The following is a 17,098-nucleotide window of genomic DNA, read 5'->3' on the forward strand; positions in this document are numbered from 1 at the left end:
CCGGGTTGACGGCACATGCGTGCTTGTCCTTATTCCGGGATAACTTTGGTCCGTGACAACGGGAGGAGCTGCTCAAGGCGAGGGGGGGGTTTACTCGCTCCAGTCTGTATCCTGGCAGAGTCGACCATTCAAATGTACCAGTCGGACCAATTTTGTAAAATGACGCCCTCTAGCGTACAATTTACTTCTGTTTGTGTTGTGCGTGTGTGTGCAGTTACGTGACGTTTCCACAAGATGGTGATAGCACACAGCAGTATAAATTATCTACCCGGAAGGCAGGTATGTGTGGTTTGGTCACCGGATTATCCCGGAATTCCTTCTTAAGGATAAAATAAGCATGTGAGTGGTTTAAGAATCCCACAAGCTATGATTATTTTAACAAAAAAATATGTAGATTAACATTATAAAAGCTTCAATATTTGTTCAGCCTTCAAAATCTTTTCATCTATAGAATTAAATTTTTTTTTTTTTGCTATCCAACACCATGAGTTTACAAGCTTGTGCTAGGTCACAAATTAATGTATTTCAAAGGTTTGTTCAACCTAATGTAACGCTGAGTAACCTGTATGTTAACTTCACTTTGCGTGCGATCACTGATTCTCCTGATGTGTAAACAAACCCAGTAAACCCCGCCCCTCTCAACGATCACGGTGTGCGAATCAAGCAAACGCGACGGTCCAGTCGGCTTAACGGTGACGTATTTCCTGGAGAAAAAGGGCTTGTGGCAGTTTGTTGTCATCTCTATGAAGTAGTGAGTCTTCACGCTGTGTTGGCTCGTTGCCTCTTTGTCTTCCCGTACCTTTACTTTGCATTTGGGAGTGGACGTCAGCGTGGCGCGACACTAGCCAAGAAAACCACGTGTGAGAACTGAGACCGCTGGAACAAAAGCATCAAAAAAAAAAAAAAAAAAATCTGCGGGATGCGATGGATGAAGTTAACTGGTAGAATAATGTAACCGTGATGTTTGTGAGATGGATAGTTGAATTCCATTTCTTTCTAAGAAAATTGCGTTTGGACAGCGATATATTTTGTTAGTTTTGTTGGATTAAGAAGTGGAACTAGTGGCTTCAGGTTGCGTGTAAAGTTCAAAGCTGCTGGGAGAAAAGGGGAGCTCCGATCGGAGGGAAGAGGAGGAGGAGGATGCAGCGGCATGTCGTCTCTTCTTGTTGGTGTTTTTGTTCATGTAAGTTAGATGTGTTGGAAAGCAGGGGCGCCCTGGCTGAGTGGGTGGGAACAATGGGAGTGTTTGCGAACGACATGACGGCTATTCCAGTATAAAGCCTCTGCCATCGCAGCCTGGTAGCTCTCGCCAGTCCTCCCAGTAAGGTGGGCACATACCTGTGTGACAACCAGCCTTCATCAAAGGTGGACCTCGGATGCTGGAGGAGACATGACTTAACCCGATCACTGACCAGCTCTGGTCCCCTCTGAAGTTTAATTGTTGGTGAGTTGTCCGTGTGTTTTGTTGTCGTGTCCAGAATGTTTCATTTTACTGTTAATAATTCAGATCCATGCTGCCCTTCCCTTCCCTCCCTCCCACCTGCATCTCTTGCATTTCCATTTTCTTTCTCTCTCACTTCAACCCTGAAGCCTTAATTTGCTAAACCCCTCATCAAGCACTTTCATCTGTCTATGGTGGGAATTGCTGTAATGCATTTCAGTTAATTGTGTTTCTCAGGCAAAGCACGGCAACGCGCTGTTTCTCTCCCCCACCCCACGCTTGCCCGAGGGACTTGAGCCTATTTTATGAAAATCAAATTGTGCCCAGTTCTAACCCACAAGCAGGAAAACTTGAACCGGTCAAACTCATCTTGTTTTTTTCTATCTACTGTACCTCTGGAACAACTCCCACTGGGATCTTGACAAGGGAAGAAGTCAAGGTCACCATCCACTGAGGCACAAAGTAGTCCACATTCAACTGGATTGTACCTTAAATGTAACAAAACTTATTTTTTTTACAACAGTGCATTTGTTTCTTTGAGGGCTAAATCCTGCCAGTGACCAGAGCAAAGCTGCTAAGTAGTTTGATCCTGTGTCAGGTTCATGTCATTGTAGGAAATGAGACACATTTTTGTGAAACTAAATTTTAAGAATAAAGCAGGGATGCTGCGAGGAAGGAAGACATTGGAAGACAAACTTGTTCACAGTGTAACTTGTCTTTAAACTAGGGCAGATTTGACGAGAAAAGGTCTGGTACAGACGCCAAGATTCAGATGACAGTAACAAAATGGGTTGGATCTCTCTGTGGGACGTTACTCTCAGCATTGATTTGATCTCTTGAACTTATTGCTGCTGTCCTAGACATCATTTCATCGAGCTTTTCCATGTCTGTATGTCATAGGCAGTGAAAGCTAAGATGAATCTGGCGTTAGAGTTTTGCTCACTTCACACCGTGCCTCAGACGAGCGCCACACAATTCACTTCCAGCTGTGTACAACTGTCTGGACTTGAGCACAACATGCCTGTGAAATGCCTCTGGTTTTCCACTGTATGTGGAGTAAATGTACCTCTCAGAAGATGATGCTTGGCTGATGGTGTTACTTCACAAATGCTGTGGGTGTTGATGTGACTGATCAGACCCTATAGAGCCTGAAGTACTGCAATTGTTCTTTCACAGTTTTGTCTTTTTCTCATTCACAATAGAAATACCTGCTCATTCTCACAGTGAGTAGATCTGTTATTTTCTCACGTTATATTTATGACATCACTCCTGAGAGAAAGTGAATTGTGTGCATATACTGTTTTTCAAATGCATCATATTTTTCCCACTTGGACATGTTCGTGTCTAAAACTGTGGGCGGCTGCTGATGTTCACTGAGTAGTTTCTCTGGTGCAGCAGGGGTCAAGTGTTTTCGAGGATATTGGCATTTTCCAGATGGAAAATTCAAATTGGCAACACTGCTTTCAAAGCCAGTTTTCTACACGTAGATCTTGTCTACTAGTACATTAAAGCAATTCAAATTAGCACTGGGCTTTCAGTGTAACCGGTTTATGTTTTTTTAACTGTATTTTAAGACATAATGAAAAGATGCACCAGCAGTCATTCAATAATCATTTTCATCCACAACTGAGCAGTACTGAGTCTTTGATGACAAAAAAACGCATTTGAATATTAAAGAGTGCTAAAAGCAGTAATGATATTCTGGCTGATCTAAAATTTTAACAAATTCTTTGTGAAGGATCCCTCAAATTTTATTGAGAGGAAGAGGGTTACTGAGGCCACATCCTTGATATTTTAACAGTTTTATATTCTGACATTAAACTTTTACCATTACATATTCAGACAGAACTTTGAATTTGCATGCAGTTGTCCACTAATCAGACGACCGATGCTTCAGTCCCTGACACCGGCTGCATGCTTAAAGTCCTCCGATAACGTGCTGAACCCTAAATTGCCAGCTCTCTTAGCATTTGCGTGGTTCTCTGTGTGGCTAAGCATAGAAATTTAGTGAGGGTACTTGCCACGCTGCTTCACTTCTTCGGTGCCTTGCATGGCAGCTGCTGCCACTGATGACAGCTGCTGCCATGAGAAACTGCATTGAAGAGCCTGTGGGATTGAAGTATTAGCAATGACCAGAAATTGAATATCTCCCCACCTATATATTTGAATAAGATCACTTGAAAACCTCATGGTATTACGTTTTAACTCCATCCACTACCTGCCCAACCAATCACGGCACATCTGCAAGAAGGAATTCCGTTAACAATATGGTGTAAGACATCGGGCAGCAAGGCTTTTTGTTGCGGTTACACCTTTTGTCCACATGACAACACGGATATCCGGGACGGAAATGCCGGCCAAAGTGAAGTTTTTTTGAAAGCGCATTGGTCTGAGTTGTTGTGTGGACGCTGTAACCAAAACTTCTCCCTGCGATGAAAACCGCTGTGACGTTAGTGTGTGTGATCCGTGTCTACATGTACACACATAATGGGCGGAGTTAAAACCACTATATTCTGACATATAACAGCTCCACGTTAAAGACGGGTTGATAAAAATGCTTGACAGTTGTATTTTTGTTTGGATAGGTTGATTCGTCCAGTCCAGTTGCTGGGAAGCCTCTCTGTCTCTCACACACGGTTGAGAGTGTGGGTGAGCCACTCAACAATACTGTCACCGCAAGATTTTAGCATCTCAGCCATTACTGCACAGATGCCGGGGACTTTCCTGTTGTTAAGTTTTTTCAGAGCGGCTCTGACTTCCTCGGGTGTGATCGGATCTGTACTCTTTTTGTGATCAGTTTCATTACAAAGGGGTTTCTCCTGGGTGGGTTGTTAGCCCTCCGTATAGGGTAATAAGCTAGTGTAGGGCTGCCACTCCACAGTGTTCCGACACGCTGGGATATTTGTTTGTCTGAAACCTACCCGGAGACCGGCTCGCCATGGGTGACCCTACCAGGAGCGAGCTCCCAACGGTACCGCTCACCAGGGTCACTGGAACGCACAAGCCCCCTCGCCATGCCAAGGCCAGACCCAAGACAGGGGTTGTTAATGTATAGATGTGTATAGAGGGGGCGGCAGTGGCTCAGTGGTAGAGCGGGTGGTAGAGCGGGTCGTCCAATGTTCTGAAATCGGCGGTTCGATTCCTGCTCCCGCCCCCAAAAAAAACACCCAAAGGTGAGCTGACAGTGGGAGGTGTCAGCTCACCTGCGGAGCACTGCTGAGGCGCCCTTGAGCAAGGCCCCCTCACAAGCTGCTCATTTGGGCGCACCACGAAGAAGCTGCCTGCCACTCTACCTCCCGTTGCATGCCTACAGGCCCCCTTGTGTGTCGTTGTGTGTATTACAGGGGCCTGTACACTTATATGAATGCGTGTGATTTACTGACCAAAAAAAACTAGAGTGGGTTCTTAATTTGCCTTCGGGAATTATAACGGTGTATTAAATTTAAAGAAAAATTAGATGTGTGATTAGTGACTATCGGCTCAGCAGAAGAGAACCTGTAACCAAAGCTTTTTGATATGACCAAGCTGTTCTTCTGGGCTGTTCCGCAAGCAAGGAAATTTTCCTTCTCGCCACGAGGTTTTTAACCACAAGGGATGCATGGTAATGCTGACATATACTGTACTGTACTGTAGAATGAAATACTGTCATCAGTCAGGTGCAGAGACTTCTCATCTGACATGTGAAATAATGTCAGTATAATTACGCTCATTCGCATCAAACTGTTGACAGCAGTTTCTTATTTTTCCCCAATGAATGAACAGTTTCAAAATATCTTTAGTTGCTGAACAGAAATTCCTGAATTAGTCATTTGTAGCTGACATGTTTTTTTTGCGTAACACAGGTCATTTATCCGCCCATGCATCTCTGCCGACACATTTACTGGAGCACGGTACCAATGTGGAAAGAGGTTATGCGACTGATGTGGTATTTGCTTTGTAGTTGAGATTCTGGAGTCTTAAGTTCTCTCATGGATTTGGGGGGGTTGTGGATTCTACTCAGTTTTAGGCCTTTGATGTATATTGTAAGAGTAAGCAGCCTCTTGTTAACTCCTCTCCAGGCTGTGCTTTGTAAGAAGGTGTTTTAGACGTTATTATGTTCTCGTTATTTTCCACAGTGCTGTATAATGGAGGGAAACTATCCCTTTTGCCCCCATCTACTCCTCCTTCTGTCTGCATTTCCAGTGACAACAGACCCCTCCAGGAAGGGAGTGTAAGCCAGTACAGTTATTCAAGTACTCTGCTTAAGTACAACATTGAAGTTTTTGTACTTAATTGTGTTGTCAATGTACACTGTCAGTCCAAATTTTAACTTCAGATTTTATATTTTACTTCTACTTGTCTCACTTTTCACTTTTACCAAAATAACATTCTAGTTGTATGATTTTTGAGTACTTAAGAATGCACACATTAGTATGTTAGTCAATTACATGCATGCATATTAGTGTGTACAGGCCCTTGTAATACACACAACCACACACAAGGGGGTCTGTTAGCATGCATTGGGAGGTAGAGTGGCGGGCAACCCCTTTGGGGAGCTCCCAAAGTAGCAGCTTGTGAGGGGGATGGCGCCTTGTTTAAGGGCGCCTCGGCAGTGGTCCAGAGGTGAGCTGACACCTCCCACTGTCAGCTCACATTCCTGGTATTTTTGGACAGGAACGGGAATTGAACCGCTGATCTTGGAACATTAGACTACCAGCTCTACCACTGAGCCACTGCCACCTTTGACAAAACTGTCCCCTTCTTCTTTTTGTGACTGAAGTGTAGCATCCAATGATCTCAGGAGGATTGCCCTACAGGAACAACGATACCTCCTGATCATATTTCCATCACCTTCCTTGCTAGAACCAAGTCCCACCATTCCTAAATGCATCAGTCAAGCCACCGATATATATTCTGGGCTTCTCCCCATTGAATAATTTGGATAGACCTAGCTGCATAGCACTGAATGCGGTGAAGGAAGAGGACGGCATTCTCTGTGCAAAAAGGTCTTAAGCCTTTCCTATTTGAACAAAATTAAGGAAAATTCAACAGCAAATCAAATTATTAATCATGTTGTCTCACGACAAATTCTCCATCGCCAAAATGTATGCTTCAAATTACAACTAATGGGTTTTATGTGAGTGGTTCGGTTTCTTTGTCTGTTAGCAGGTTCATGCAAAAACTAATGAGTGGAAATTTTCAGTGATGATCTGGATCAGTACCTGGAACTGACAAATTATTAAATGACCCCTTAACATTGTGAGACAGAGCGGTTCATTATTTTGCAAATTATAAAGTGCTTAGAATATCAAATTGTAAGGTGAACCTCATCCATAGACCCATCCAAACATTATGGTCTTGGCGAACATATACCTTCTCAGAGAGCACTTGTATTTCAACTAAATGAGAAATGGCACGTTTTTATTGGTTGTGCATGTATGAACTGTGGCAAAATCAATCTTGGTGTGATCATTCTGAGATTTTTTTGTTGTTGTTGTTATTTAATATGAGTCAACCTTAAGTAGAAACTTTGTCAGAGAGGCCAAGATCTTTGTTCCTTGTAATACACTGTGGGATGAGATCATCTTAAGAAAATGTTCAATGTTTTACCGGTTCTGTGTACGTTTGCCAGGACAACAGCACGCCGTCCTGTACCCTAACTCTTCCACAGAAGGATGGATCCTCTGTCCCACTTATTTGAAATGCACTGTGAGAGTACCCCTTTTTTCTTTCACCTTCAGAGCCTATGAAGAATTTAAACACACTCAGCCACAGTCAAGGAAACAGAATGCGCAGCACCGTTTGCCTTATCTGGCGTTAGATATATATGCTTCTGCAGTTTTTTAAAAAGATTTATTAATGCGACTGAAAGCCTGAAGCCCCTTCACAGTCCCTTAAGCCTGCAGTGTTCATTACAATCCTTAATTTGAAGCTGTTTGACAGAATGAATGTCACTGATGCTGCTGCTATTTTCAGAACCTTAATGGAGTGGGTATAAAAATGTTAATTTGTCCTTAGGTGAAAAACAACATGGTCATTAGAATAATAAAAGGTTTTTTCACCCTGGGAGCCCAAAATTGCTGAAAAAGAACAGAATCTATCCACCCAGTGTCCTGTGATCCATGTGATTTTTGGCTGAAACGAGAATGTTTCCAGGAAGTTCTGAAAATGGCTAAGTCGTCTTTTTAGGACTAGGAGTCTGACAAGACACGTTGGACTTGACACTGGGATTCAAGTACCGTTCACATTATCTTTGGCACCTCCCTTGCCATCAAACACTGAAAGTAGATCTTTAGTCTGTTGTTTGATTTATTTATCTCCTATCAAGGCTGCTGTTATAATCTACAGATTGAATGGAAATGACGTGAATTGAAGATATAGATGATGAGAAAGGACAGGGGCACACTGCACTTTTTTGTCTTCAGGACTTCAGCATCCTGTTTTTGTTCTGGCAGCACCTGATGTGTAATTTTTGTATTATTTTATACTGTATATGGTAATATATAAAATTATAATAATGACATATTCAGACCATTAATACATTTCCGGAGCTAACAGAAAGGTCAGATTGTTACTAAACCAGGAGGAAAAAAGGAAAAAAAATTTGCCCTGTCAGTTTACATCTATTTCTTGTCACATCAGTTTGTGGTGAGGTAGGGATTGGCTTGAGTGACAGTTTGATTCAAGTTAGGTGAAACCAGCAGTGGGAATGGACCGCCATGTAAATCTGCACCAGCTCTCTCCTCCCTGTCTTCCTTTTGATGAAGTGGTACATTTTTCCCACACCTTATCCTTCTTCACAGTCAGAGGCGGTTGTCGTTTTCTTGCGTGCCTTTCAGCCTCCTTTCCTACAACTCAAAAGGCGACTGGATGTTGAAGTCTGAAAACGTTCTTAGTTCGAATGCCCAAATAATAGACTTTTCTTTTGTCATGCTCATTATTTTAGACTTTAATTAGAATATGCTGTATAGAAATTCCACAACTCCAAATACACTGAAAAACAATTTTTGGTTTTGGTGTGCATGTGTCTGTTTTAACTTGATATTTATCATTTTGTGTTTTCTTGGACATTTGCCAGTGAGTTAAGTATGAAGAGCATGATGAGGATTACAAATGTGTTTCGGTTTTTTTTCCTGCAGGTTTGGCTTCTCTCTGAATGGCTTCTGTTGCAGATTATTCAGGTCAAAGTGTGACCCAGTTAAGAAGGCCGTGTTTTGGTTTTCACAGATAGCTCTGTCCTTCTCTGCAGGCCGCTGTTCTACTTTTGCTGCTGTGAGATCGAGACTGGGAAGCAGCGACAGACAGACGGACGGATTGAGTGACCTGTGAGGTGTTCCACCTTTTCATGGATGCCAGGATAGCCTTGCTGCAGCTATGGACAATCCTTGTCCTCCTGACAGCAGAACAGATGTGGACTGATGCTGCAGAGATCTACACTAACACCTGGGCGGTCCAGATTGATGGAGGATCAGAGGAGGCTGATCGCATTGCAAGGAAACATGGTTTCATCAACCACGGCAATGTACGTTCTTCCTGTTTTATACTGTGTGTTTGTGCGCTCTCTTAAAGGCATGTATCTACAGCACTCCACGTGAGTCTACCGCCTCACGCAGCTCCGGATTGTAGATGAACATCAATCCTATAAAACATCAAAGCCAAGCATCAGAGTTCTTGACATCACACCTCCAGGCAATGCTGTTTGTGCAGCAGATTGCAAAAGTGTGGCCTCCATCACCTCATCCAGCTTGACGTGGGCCAGGCGAGACTTCCTAACACTCGAGCAGATGGTGGTGTTTACTGATGATGTTGGGAAGAATACTAACTCCTTTGTTTCAGGGTCATAAGAAAGGTTTTTATGTATAATTATGAATGAAGCTTGTCAAATTTTATTGCTGCCACTTTGGCTTCTGTTTTTCTGGAAACAGCAGGTCATTTTAATTAAATGGTTCACCGTGACACAGTTTGAGGATAAGTGGAGAAAAATGTCAGAACAGGGGGAGAAAGACGGGGAATGTAGTGACTTACAGTTCTTTCAGTGATGTGGTAGGTCTCTTGAAAAGCAAAATGCTTCTCAAGCTATGGTTTTCAATATTTGTGCTCAGCAGTTGACAGCGAGTCACTGTTTGGTCCCCTAGTCCCCTGTTGATCTACTTCAGGCTTAGCTCCATTTGCATGAGTCATTGTGGAGCTGCTGGAGTGCTGCACACACCAGCAAACAACTTTCTATGCAAAGGAGGTTGAGCATATTCTCACCACACTTCTTCTCACCTCAAATAATGGAGATTTTTTTAAAAGGGAGGTTTGACAAATTAATTCTGACTTAATTTGCTTTTTTTTTAGTTTGTCATTGATGGATCTTAATGCGGAGTACAAAGCTAGATGTTGTTAGTTAGACCTGTTCAGAGTGAACCATTGTCACATGCAGGACAAACTAGATTAGATTTTTATAATTATCAGAAGCTCTTTATTCTTGATGCTGTTTCCATATGAATCAAGAGGAGTGTGTCTAAGGAATTTATATTGTGCTTGACTTTTGAGTTCATTCAGTATTGATCTAGATTACTGCTGTTGTTCCAACAGTATAAAACTATTATACTGCAGAGTGAGAGAAGTGTATATCAGAAGAAATTATCCCAGAGAGGCTTTCACTACTAAATGAATGCTCATGTTGGTTCTGAATATTGTATCAGTTACCAGTTTTACTGCATTTGTTAAAACAAGATGTTAAAATGATGCTCACTTAGATCATGCATTGTATGTTACCAAAAGACGCAGTGAACAAAGTCCTCTGAACGAGGCAATTTTTGTGATCACTTTCCTTAAAAAGTGTAACGACTGTCTTTCTGCTCTTTATTTGTCCTTCCCTCATTGCACCCGATCACAAGTACATCTCCAGCCTACGTTCTCATCATTAAACCATGAGGTTGTTGTGAAGATCTATAGCTTTAATTTTCCTCCCGTTAAATAGCAATTTCATTGAAGAAATACAGCTAAGATGTTGTTGGAGGATGGATTACTCCAAGAACGGTCTGTAGTGGAATGTCTGACTCCATTTTGTGTCTCTTCATTTCAGTGCATGTAGCATTAAACTGCTCACATCCTGGTTTGAACTATTGTAACCCTGTTTCCCTAGGTGGGTCCAAAAATAATGCTGTCACTTCAGCTAGCGGCCCAACGGTACTCCTCTGTGGTTTTGGGGTGTGTGACACCATCTCAGGTTTCAAAATGCCCATCTCCTTTTAATCTTTTGTTCTTTTCCCAACAAACCATTGTGTTGGATCTTCTTGGCACATTTCAGAATAAAGAACAGATATGAGACGCGGTGTCACAGAAGGTGAGGATGTGTGACAGACACCAGGAATAACAAGGAGAGCTAAAAACATACATCAGGCCCTTGTTGATTACTAATGGAGTTTGGTATTACCGACCGAAAAGCGCGAGTGCTGGATGACTGGAAGGGTGAAATTTAGTATACAGTCTGGAATTAGATTATGTGGGAGTCGATCTTCAGTCATTGTTTCACAGAGGCTTCAAAATGAATTTATTTTACTCTCTAGTCCCTGAGTGGGTGCAGTGATAGAAGGATAATCCACAGTCTGTGCAGCATCTGGGCTCATCATCATTAGTATTATTAACATTATTATTAGTGGAGGCAGAAGTAGCCGTTGTTGTTGCTGTTGTTATTGACCCTCTCAGGAGGAATGTGTGTTATCTCCGTCTGTCCTAAATATTCATATCTGATTCATAACTCCAAAGTCTTTTTAAGGTTTCTTATTTTTCATGAAACTTTCTGCACAATAACCAAATACTGACACAGTTCTTTATGCTGTTTAGGATCCTTTTTCCTTTGTATATTCTTTTGCTTTCACAGCTAGTAGTTGGATTTAGACTCGGTATTTGTTACAGATGATGGTTTTAGGGGCATGAATCAAAAGCTTTTTACAAAACTTTCTGTACACACATGTCCCATGGACAGGAAATAGGCTTTATGATATTTAGAAAACTGAAATATTTTCTTATACCTAAAAATAACACTGTATGAATTAATCTGTAGTTGGACAACCTTTGTATTTAACCCCTTGTGAGAGTGAGTTTTAAACAAGAAAGCTCTGCAGGTTTGTTGTGAGTGAATTGGAAATCTTGCATTGTCCTTGGCTGTTGTACTGTGCGGCTCTTGAAGAAAGCAAAAAAGCCAAAGTATTATCGGGAGGAAATGGGATTTTGATAACTTCGGTGATTACGGATTCATCGTGTAACTGATTTGTTCACAGTGGTGCCCAGTAATGCTTCATTGTCTTCATTCAATGGATTCAATGATTATATTTCTGCTTTTTTTAGTGGGTATTAGGTGTGTGTGTGTGTGTGTGTGTGTGTGTGTGTGTGTGTGTGTGTGTGTGTGTGTGTGTGTGTGTGTGTGTGTGTGCGTGTGCGTGTGGGTTACCTGTGGGTTGCCCATCATCCTCCCACCACCACCACATGTGTGCGCACATTTATTCAGTGCTGGGGTTTAAAGTGTAAAGGTCGTCCAGACTTCCTGGTTTTCCTGACATTTCCTGACAAGCGCTGGTATCTGTCTCTGTGTAATCTGTTACGGATTGTTTTGTTGTCTTTTTTCAATCATACGTTTGTGTCTGTGTGGGAGTGCCATAGCAGGGTTTAGAGCTAAATGTCATGTTTTGTTCTTGGTCAACGGAGTCAGGATTATTGTTTTCATGAGGCTGGGCACAGTCTGTGGGCGATGACAGACTGAGTCACTCCACTCCATGGAATAGACGTCAAATGCCAGAACCCCTCTACGTTGTTCATTCTCTCTCATCACATCTATCCATCTGTGGCGATTTGGTCTCTTTCCATTTATGGATCATTTGCTCAAATTGTGGCTATGGTTTGATCTAAAGTAAACAACACACAGGTTTTGTTATCCATCTCACTGCCATCTGCTGTGGCAGCCTCAGCCCCTCTCCAGAAAGTCCAGGAACGAGCTCCACATTGACTCTTGTTTTGCAGACGTAGCAGGTAGTTTCCAGGTAGTGAGCAAGTGTTTGATTGCAGTCACCTTGTGTTTGCTGATCATACTATAATATGCCTTCAAAATCCAATATTCGTCTTGTAATTTCTCATTTTTACGGACCACAGTTTTCCAATTTCATACCAGCATAGCTCCGAACACACACAAACACATGTAAAATATATTGTGCTCTAAAGCTATTGTCCATTACTCTGCATGTAATACCCTGCCAACTGTATGAAGCGCCACCCTACTGGTAGGTTCTCTCTCTCTACCTCTCTCTCTCTCTCTACCTCTCTCTACCTCTCTCTACCTCTCTCTACCTCTCTCTACCTCTCTCTACCTCTCTCTACCTCTCTCTACCTCTCTCTACCTCTCTACCTCTCTACCTCTCTACCTCTCTACCTCTCTACCTCTCTCTCTCTCTCTCTCTCTCTCTCTCTCTCTCTCTCTCTCTCTCTCTCTCTCTCTCTCTCTCTACCTCTCTCTCTACCTCTCTCCCTCCCTGCCTGCCTGCCTGCCAATTCAATTCCAGTCAAATGAGCTATATTGGCAAGAAATGTAACAAAATAAATGCCTGATGTACTCATCGTCACTCATTCCCAGTCTCTCTATTCTTGTGTGATATGTCACTGTATGTCAGGATCGAGTAAGTGTTTCACAGACTAAGAAATAGCACAGATGCTTTTAAAGAATATACATGGGCATTTTGCTCTTTTAGTGAAGGGTTTTTGATTATTGTATTTTATTCAAATGTGAGCTGGTTTAATGCTTTAGTCTTTTTTTTATTTATACCTTGAAAGTACTGTGTGTGTGTGTGTGTGTGTGTGTGTGTGTGTGTGTGTGTGTGTGTGTGTGTGTGTGTGTGTGTGTGTGTGTGTGTGTGTGTGTGTGTGTGTGTGTGTGTGCGTGCGTGTCAGTTAATTTGTGTGAAATGATTTTGCCCTCATTTTCACTTAGTAGTTTACTAAAAGGAACATCAAACATATCTCTTGGTCTCACTCTCAGTCTTCGCTTGCTGTTTTCTCTCCAATGCATTCTGAGATGTTTATATTCTCACACTTCAGAACTCCAGTTTCACTCATAAACCCAAACTACACTGTTCTGCAGCCCACAGATAGACAATGACTGCACCTGCAGTATTTGCTATCTCCTATTTCCCGCGGGACTTTGAATGGAAATAAGGAGTGCCTCTCTGAAAGGGAACTGTGAAGTCTTGCCATTGGCACTAACGAATCCCAATAGAAAGTCTGCGGAGGTGCTAATATATTATATTGTAATGGTATCAGGAAATTATTATAAGAATAATATTCTCTCTCAGCAGAAGCCTCAGTTTATTTTTCCTCTGTCACACTGTTTATTCTTCAGAACATTTTGTCTTTTCCCTTTGGTTCTTCATTTATTTTTCATAGGTAATAAAGATGTTGTCGCTGTAATGAATATTCACTTTGAAGGAGTGCAGATTCTCTCTTCACTTGTCTTGATAGTGATGAACAGGTTTCTATCCCTCTGAGCATGACCTGATGAGGTCATATATAGGAGGTAATAGATGTGTCCACCTTCCATGTAGCTTCACCTTACTTTACTTCTGTGTATTAACCATGCTGCATTGCAGTGCCTTGTGATATTACGATTTTCTTGTACAGGTTACAGCGTTTCTTCATTGTCTATTTATTATGCATTGTTCATTATTCATTTTTTTAGTTTTATTTATGGACACTACTCTAGGGTCACCGCAGGAGTTGAAGATGTGTCACATACTGACGCATCTGTTCTTGCGGGGGTTCAGGAAGACGTATCAGATGCCTCTCGAGTGAGCATTTAATGTGACATGAAGATTTGATGCATTCCATATTTCTACTGTCAGGATTGTTGACTCAATATTTACTATTCTGAAGCCAGAAATGGGGAAGAACAAATAATGGAGTCGCTTGTAGGAATGTTCAATAATGCTTTTGCGAATTAAGATTTTAGTTTGCTTGTGATGCTTTTAGGATGTTCATTGTTAATAACAACAACATCAATAACACCCACCTCATCCACTTTTGCTTTTGCAACACAATTTCATCCCAAGCGTCATTAAGCTGCATGATATGATCCAAAAAACACAAATTTCAAAATGACAACACCAAGATTTTTTTTTCTTCCTGTGTTCTAATCCCCTAGAGATACAAATGACAGGTTGTTGCAGTCCCTGTGTCTGTCCATAGTCCTTTTTATTTCTAGGGCATATCTGGGCAAACTCCATTCTAGCATCAAGAATGATATTGTATGCTAATTTTATTTTTTATTGTTTTAGATACGTGTATTTTAAGATGGGACTGAAAAGTGATCAACAACAACTACCAAGCACATAAATTAACTGCTGTGAGCAGTCAGCAGAGCTATGACCATATAGATTCTTGCTTAGCGCAGTGAAAAACCAATATGTCACCATGGGGTGATGGTTCACAACTGTTGCTGGCACCAAAAGAGTGTTCAATCTCTGAAAAAGAAGAAGCTATCCAAAAACATGCAGCTTGTAAATGAACGTTGAACATTTATTGTCTAGACAAATGTTTGTTATTTTTTTCAAAGTGCAATCAATAGAGAACAAAAAACAAACAACTATAAGGTTGAAAAGATTTCCTTGCTGTTGAGCCTCTTTTATTGCCAGCTTTCCTTCCATCCTCGCTTCTTAAATCCGTAGAACTTTCAGGAGTTGTTTTAGAAAGTCTATGAACAGCACGTGCTTACACTGTCAGGGAAGAGAACTGAAATTGAAGACTGGTTGTAAAATGAATGGACAATCAACTTGAATGTTCATTTTAGTTAGAATCTGTATTTTGTAGTTTTACTGTCATGAAAAATGGCAGGATCGACAGTAAACAAACAATGTGAACTGTTTTATGAAGTGCTGCCCTTTGTGTTTCCACTACTACTACTTTCTGTATTATTGGTCTCAGTACATTTGTAAGCACACATTTTCGTTAATACCCCAATGCTGCCTCATTCTGAAGCCTTTCAAGGAATTTGAATTGGTGAAATTGAAGGATTCAGCCATCATCATGAGATTATATACCTTTAAATCCCCTTTCAACATGCACACATTGTAGCAATAACACTGCTTCTTAAGAGGTCGTTGATACCAGTTATCTTTTACATTTAAAATGACTGTTAACAAATTGACTGTGCCCAAATTGCTCTTGAACATCTCATCCTTCCTTACTTGTTGTCTTGTCTCGAGTTCTGTCTTTCTCTTTCTCTCTCTGTCTTTCTCTATCTCTATCTGTCTGACTCGCTTTATCTCTTATTTATCATTTAATTAATTTATTGTTAGTCAAACCTCGGTTTTCGAATGATTTTGTTCTCGACCAAATCGGTTTTCGACCAGAAAAATCTGAGAATTTTACGTCTCTGAACTCGACCAAAATTCGGCTCTCGACCAAACCGAAAGAAGCCGAGCGTACCTGAAAGTGACTCATTCAGGAGCCGAGCGAACTCGAATGCCCAGGATGCTTCCTCCGTAGCGCATTTGTGTTCAAAGTTCGATAGGATATCTTTTATAAAAATAAAACACAGTGTCTATTTCTACCCTTTTTTATTTATGGTAAACAGTATACCGTGCAGTTTATGGTGTAAACCGAAAGAAGCCGAGCGTACCTGAACGCCACTCACTTGGGAGCCGAGCGAACTGCCCAGGATGCTTCCTCCGTAGCGCATTCGTGTTCAAAGTTCGATAGGATATCTTTAATTAAAATAAAACACAGTGTCTATTTCTACCTCTTTTTATTTATGGAAAACAGTGTACAGTGCAGTTTATGGTGTAAAATAGTTTTTTTTTAAACTTAGAAAAAGTTGTTTTTTAGACTTGGAATGGATTGAAATTATTTACATTAATTATAATGGGAAAAATAGTTTCGGATTTCGAACAACTCGCTTTTCAAACAGCCTTCTGGAACGGATTATGCTCAAAAACCGAGGGTTGACTATATTTCGTTTTGGATACGATGCTTCCCTTCCTGCTCACTGCCTCATACACATATTGCTAAGCCCTTCTGACCTTCTGCCTGCTGGCATACCAATCTACAGCCTGTACTGCTATTAGGTTGCCATGGAGAAAATTGCCAGCATATTATTTCCAGTAGATTTCTTCACTTCAGTGTCAGTAGAGGGGGTCAATTTTGTTGGCAACAAAATGTTATGAGTTTCCCTCCATCTCAAGGCTGCCTGCCATTTAGAAATTTAACTTTTAACAATGAAGGTCTTCTGGGTTTGTTTCCTTTTTTTTTTGAGCAACATTCTTATATCATCTGCCTCTTCAAACGGCTCAGAAAAATCTGCTGGTAAATGTGTCTCTGCAATGTTCTTGATTCCACGCTTTTAGTCGTCCTTTTATCCCTTTTTTCAACTTCCAGTGTCCACACTTTGTGTTTTTAGCGGTCTGACATCTTCGAACCAGTGCTGTCTCTTATATAAATACATTATATAGAGCCAGCAGCCACAGACGATTTAGCCATTTCAAAAAATGTCCAAGCGAAATGGGTTGGTGCTACGCCAGAGAAATCTTTGCTTATAAACTGCTCAAAATTAGGTTGGATTAACTTAAAAAAAATTGCCCCGGAAAACTATAAGACTTATGCCATGTCTGCTGCCTTTTCAGTCAGGGTTTTTTGGCTTGAAGAGAAGGA

At 41.3% G+C, this 17,098-nt stretch overlaps 1 protein-coding gene across 2 annotated transcripts in view; it reads left to right on the forward strand.

The window, feature by feature from the left end:
* Positions 1-564: 564 nt before the first annotated feature.
* The window catches only part of furinb (furin (paired basic amino acid cleaving enzyme) b), a 91,357-nt gene continuing 74,823 nt past the window's right edge, over positions 565-17,098 (forward strand). The window contains exons 1-2 of one of the 2 annotated variants that reach the window (XM_068312886.1): positions 565-1,444; positions 8,670-8,942. In XM_068312886.1, coding sequence (XP_068168987.1) covers positions 8,766-8,942 — 177 coding nt within the window. In that variant the 5' untranslated portion in view covers positions 565-1,444; positions 8,670-8,765. The remainder of the gene's footprint in view (positions 1,445-8,669; positions 8,943-17,098) is intronic. The other variant, XM_068312887.1, reaches the window with a different exon arrangement.

Source organism: Antennarius striatus, chromosome 4, assembly GCF_040054535.1.
Source record: "Antennarius striatus isolate MH-2024 chromosome 4, ASM4005453v1, whole genome shotgun sequence".
Taxonomy (NCBI): domain Eukaryota; kingdom Metazoa; phylum Chordata; class Actinopteri; order Lophiiformes; family Antennariidae; genus Antennarius; species Antennarius striatus.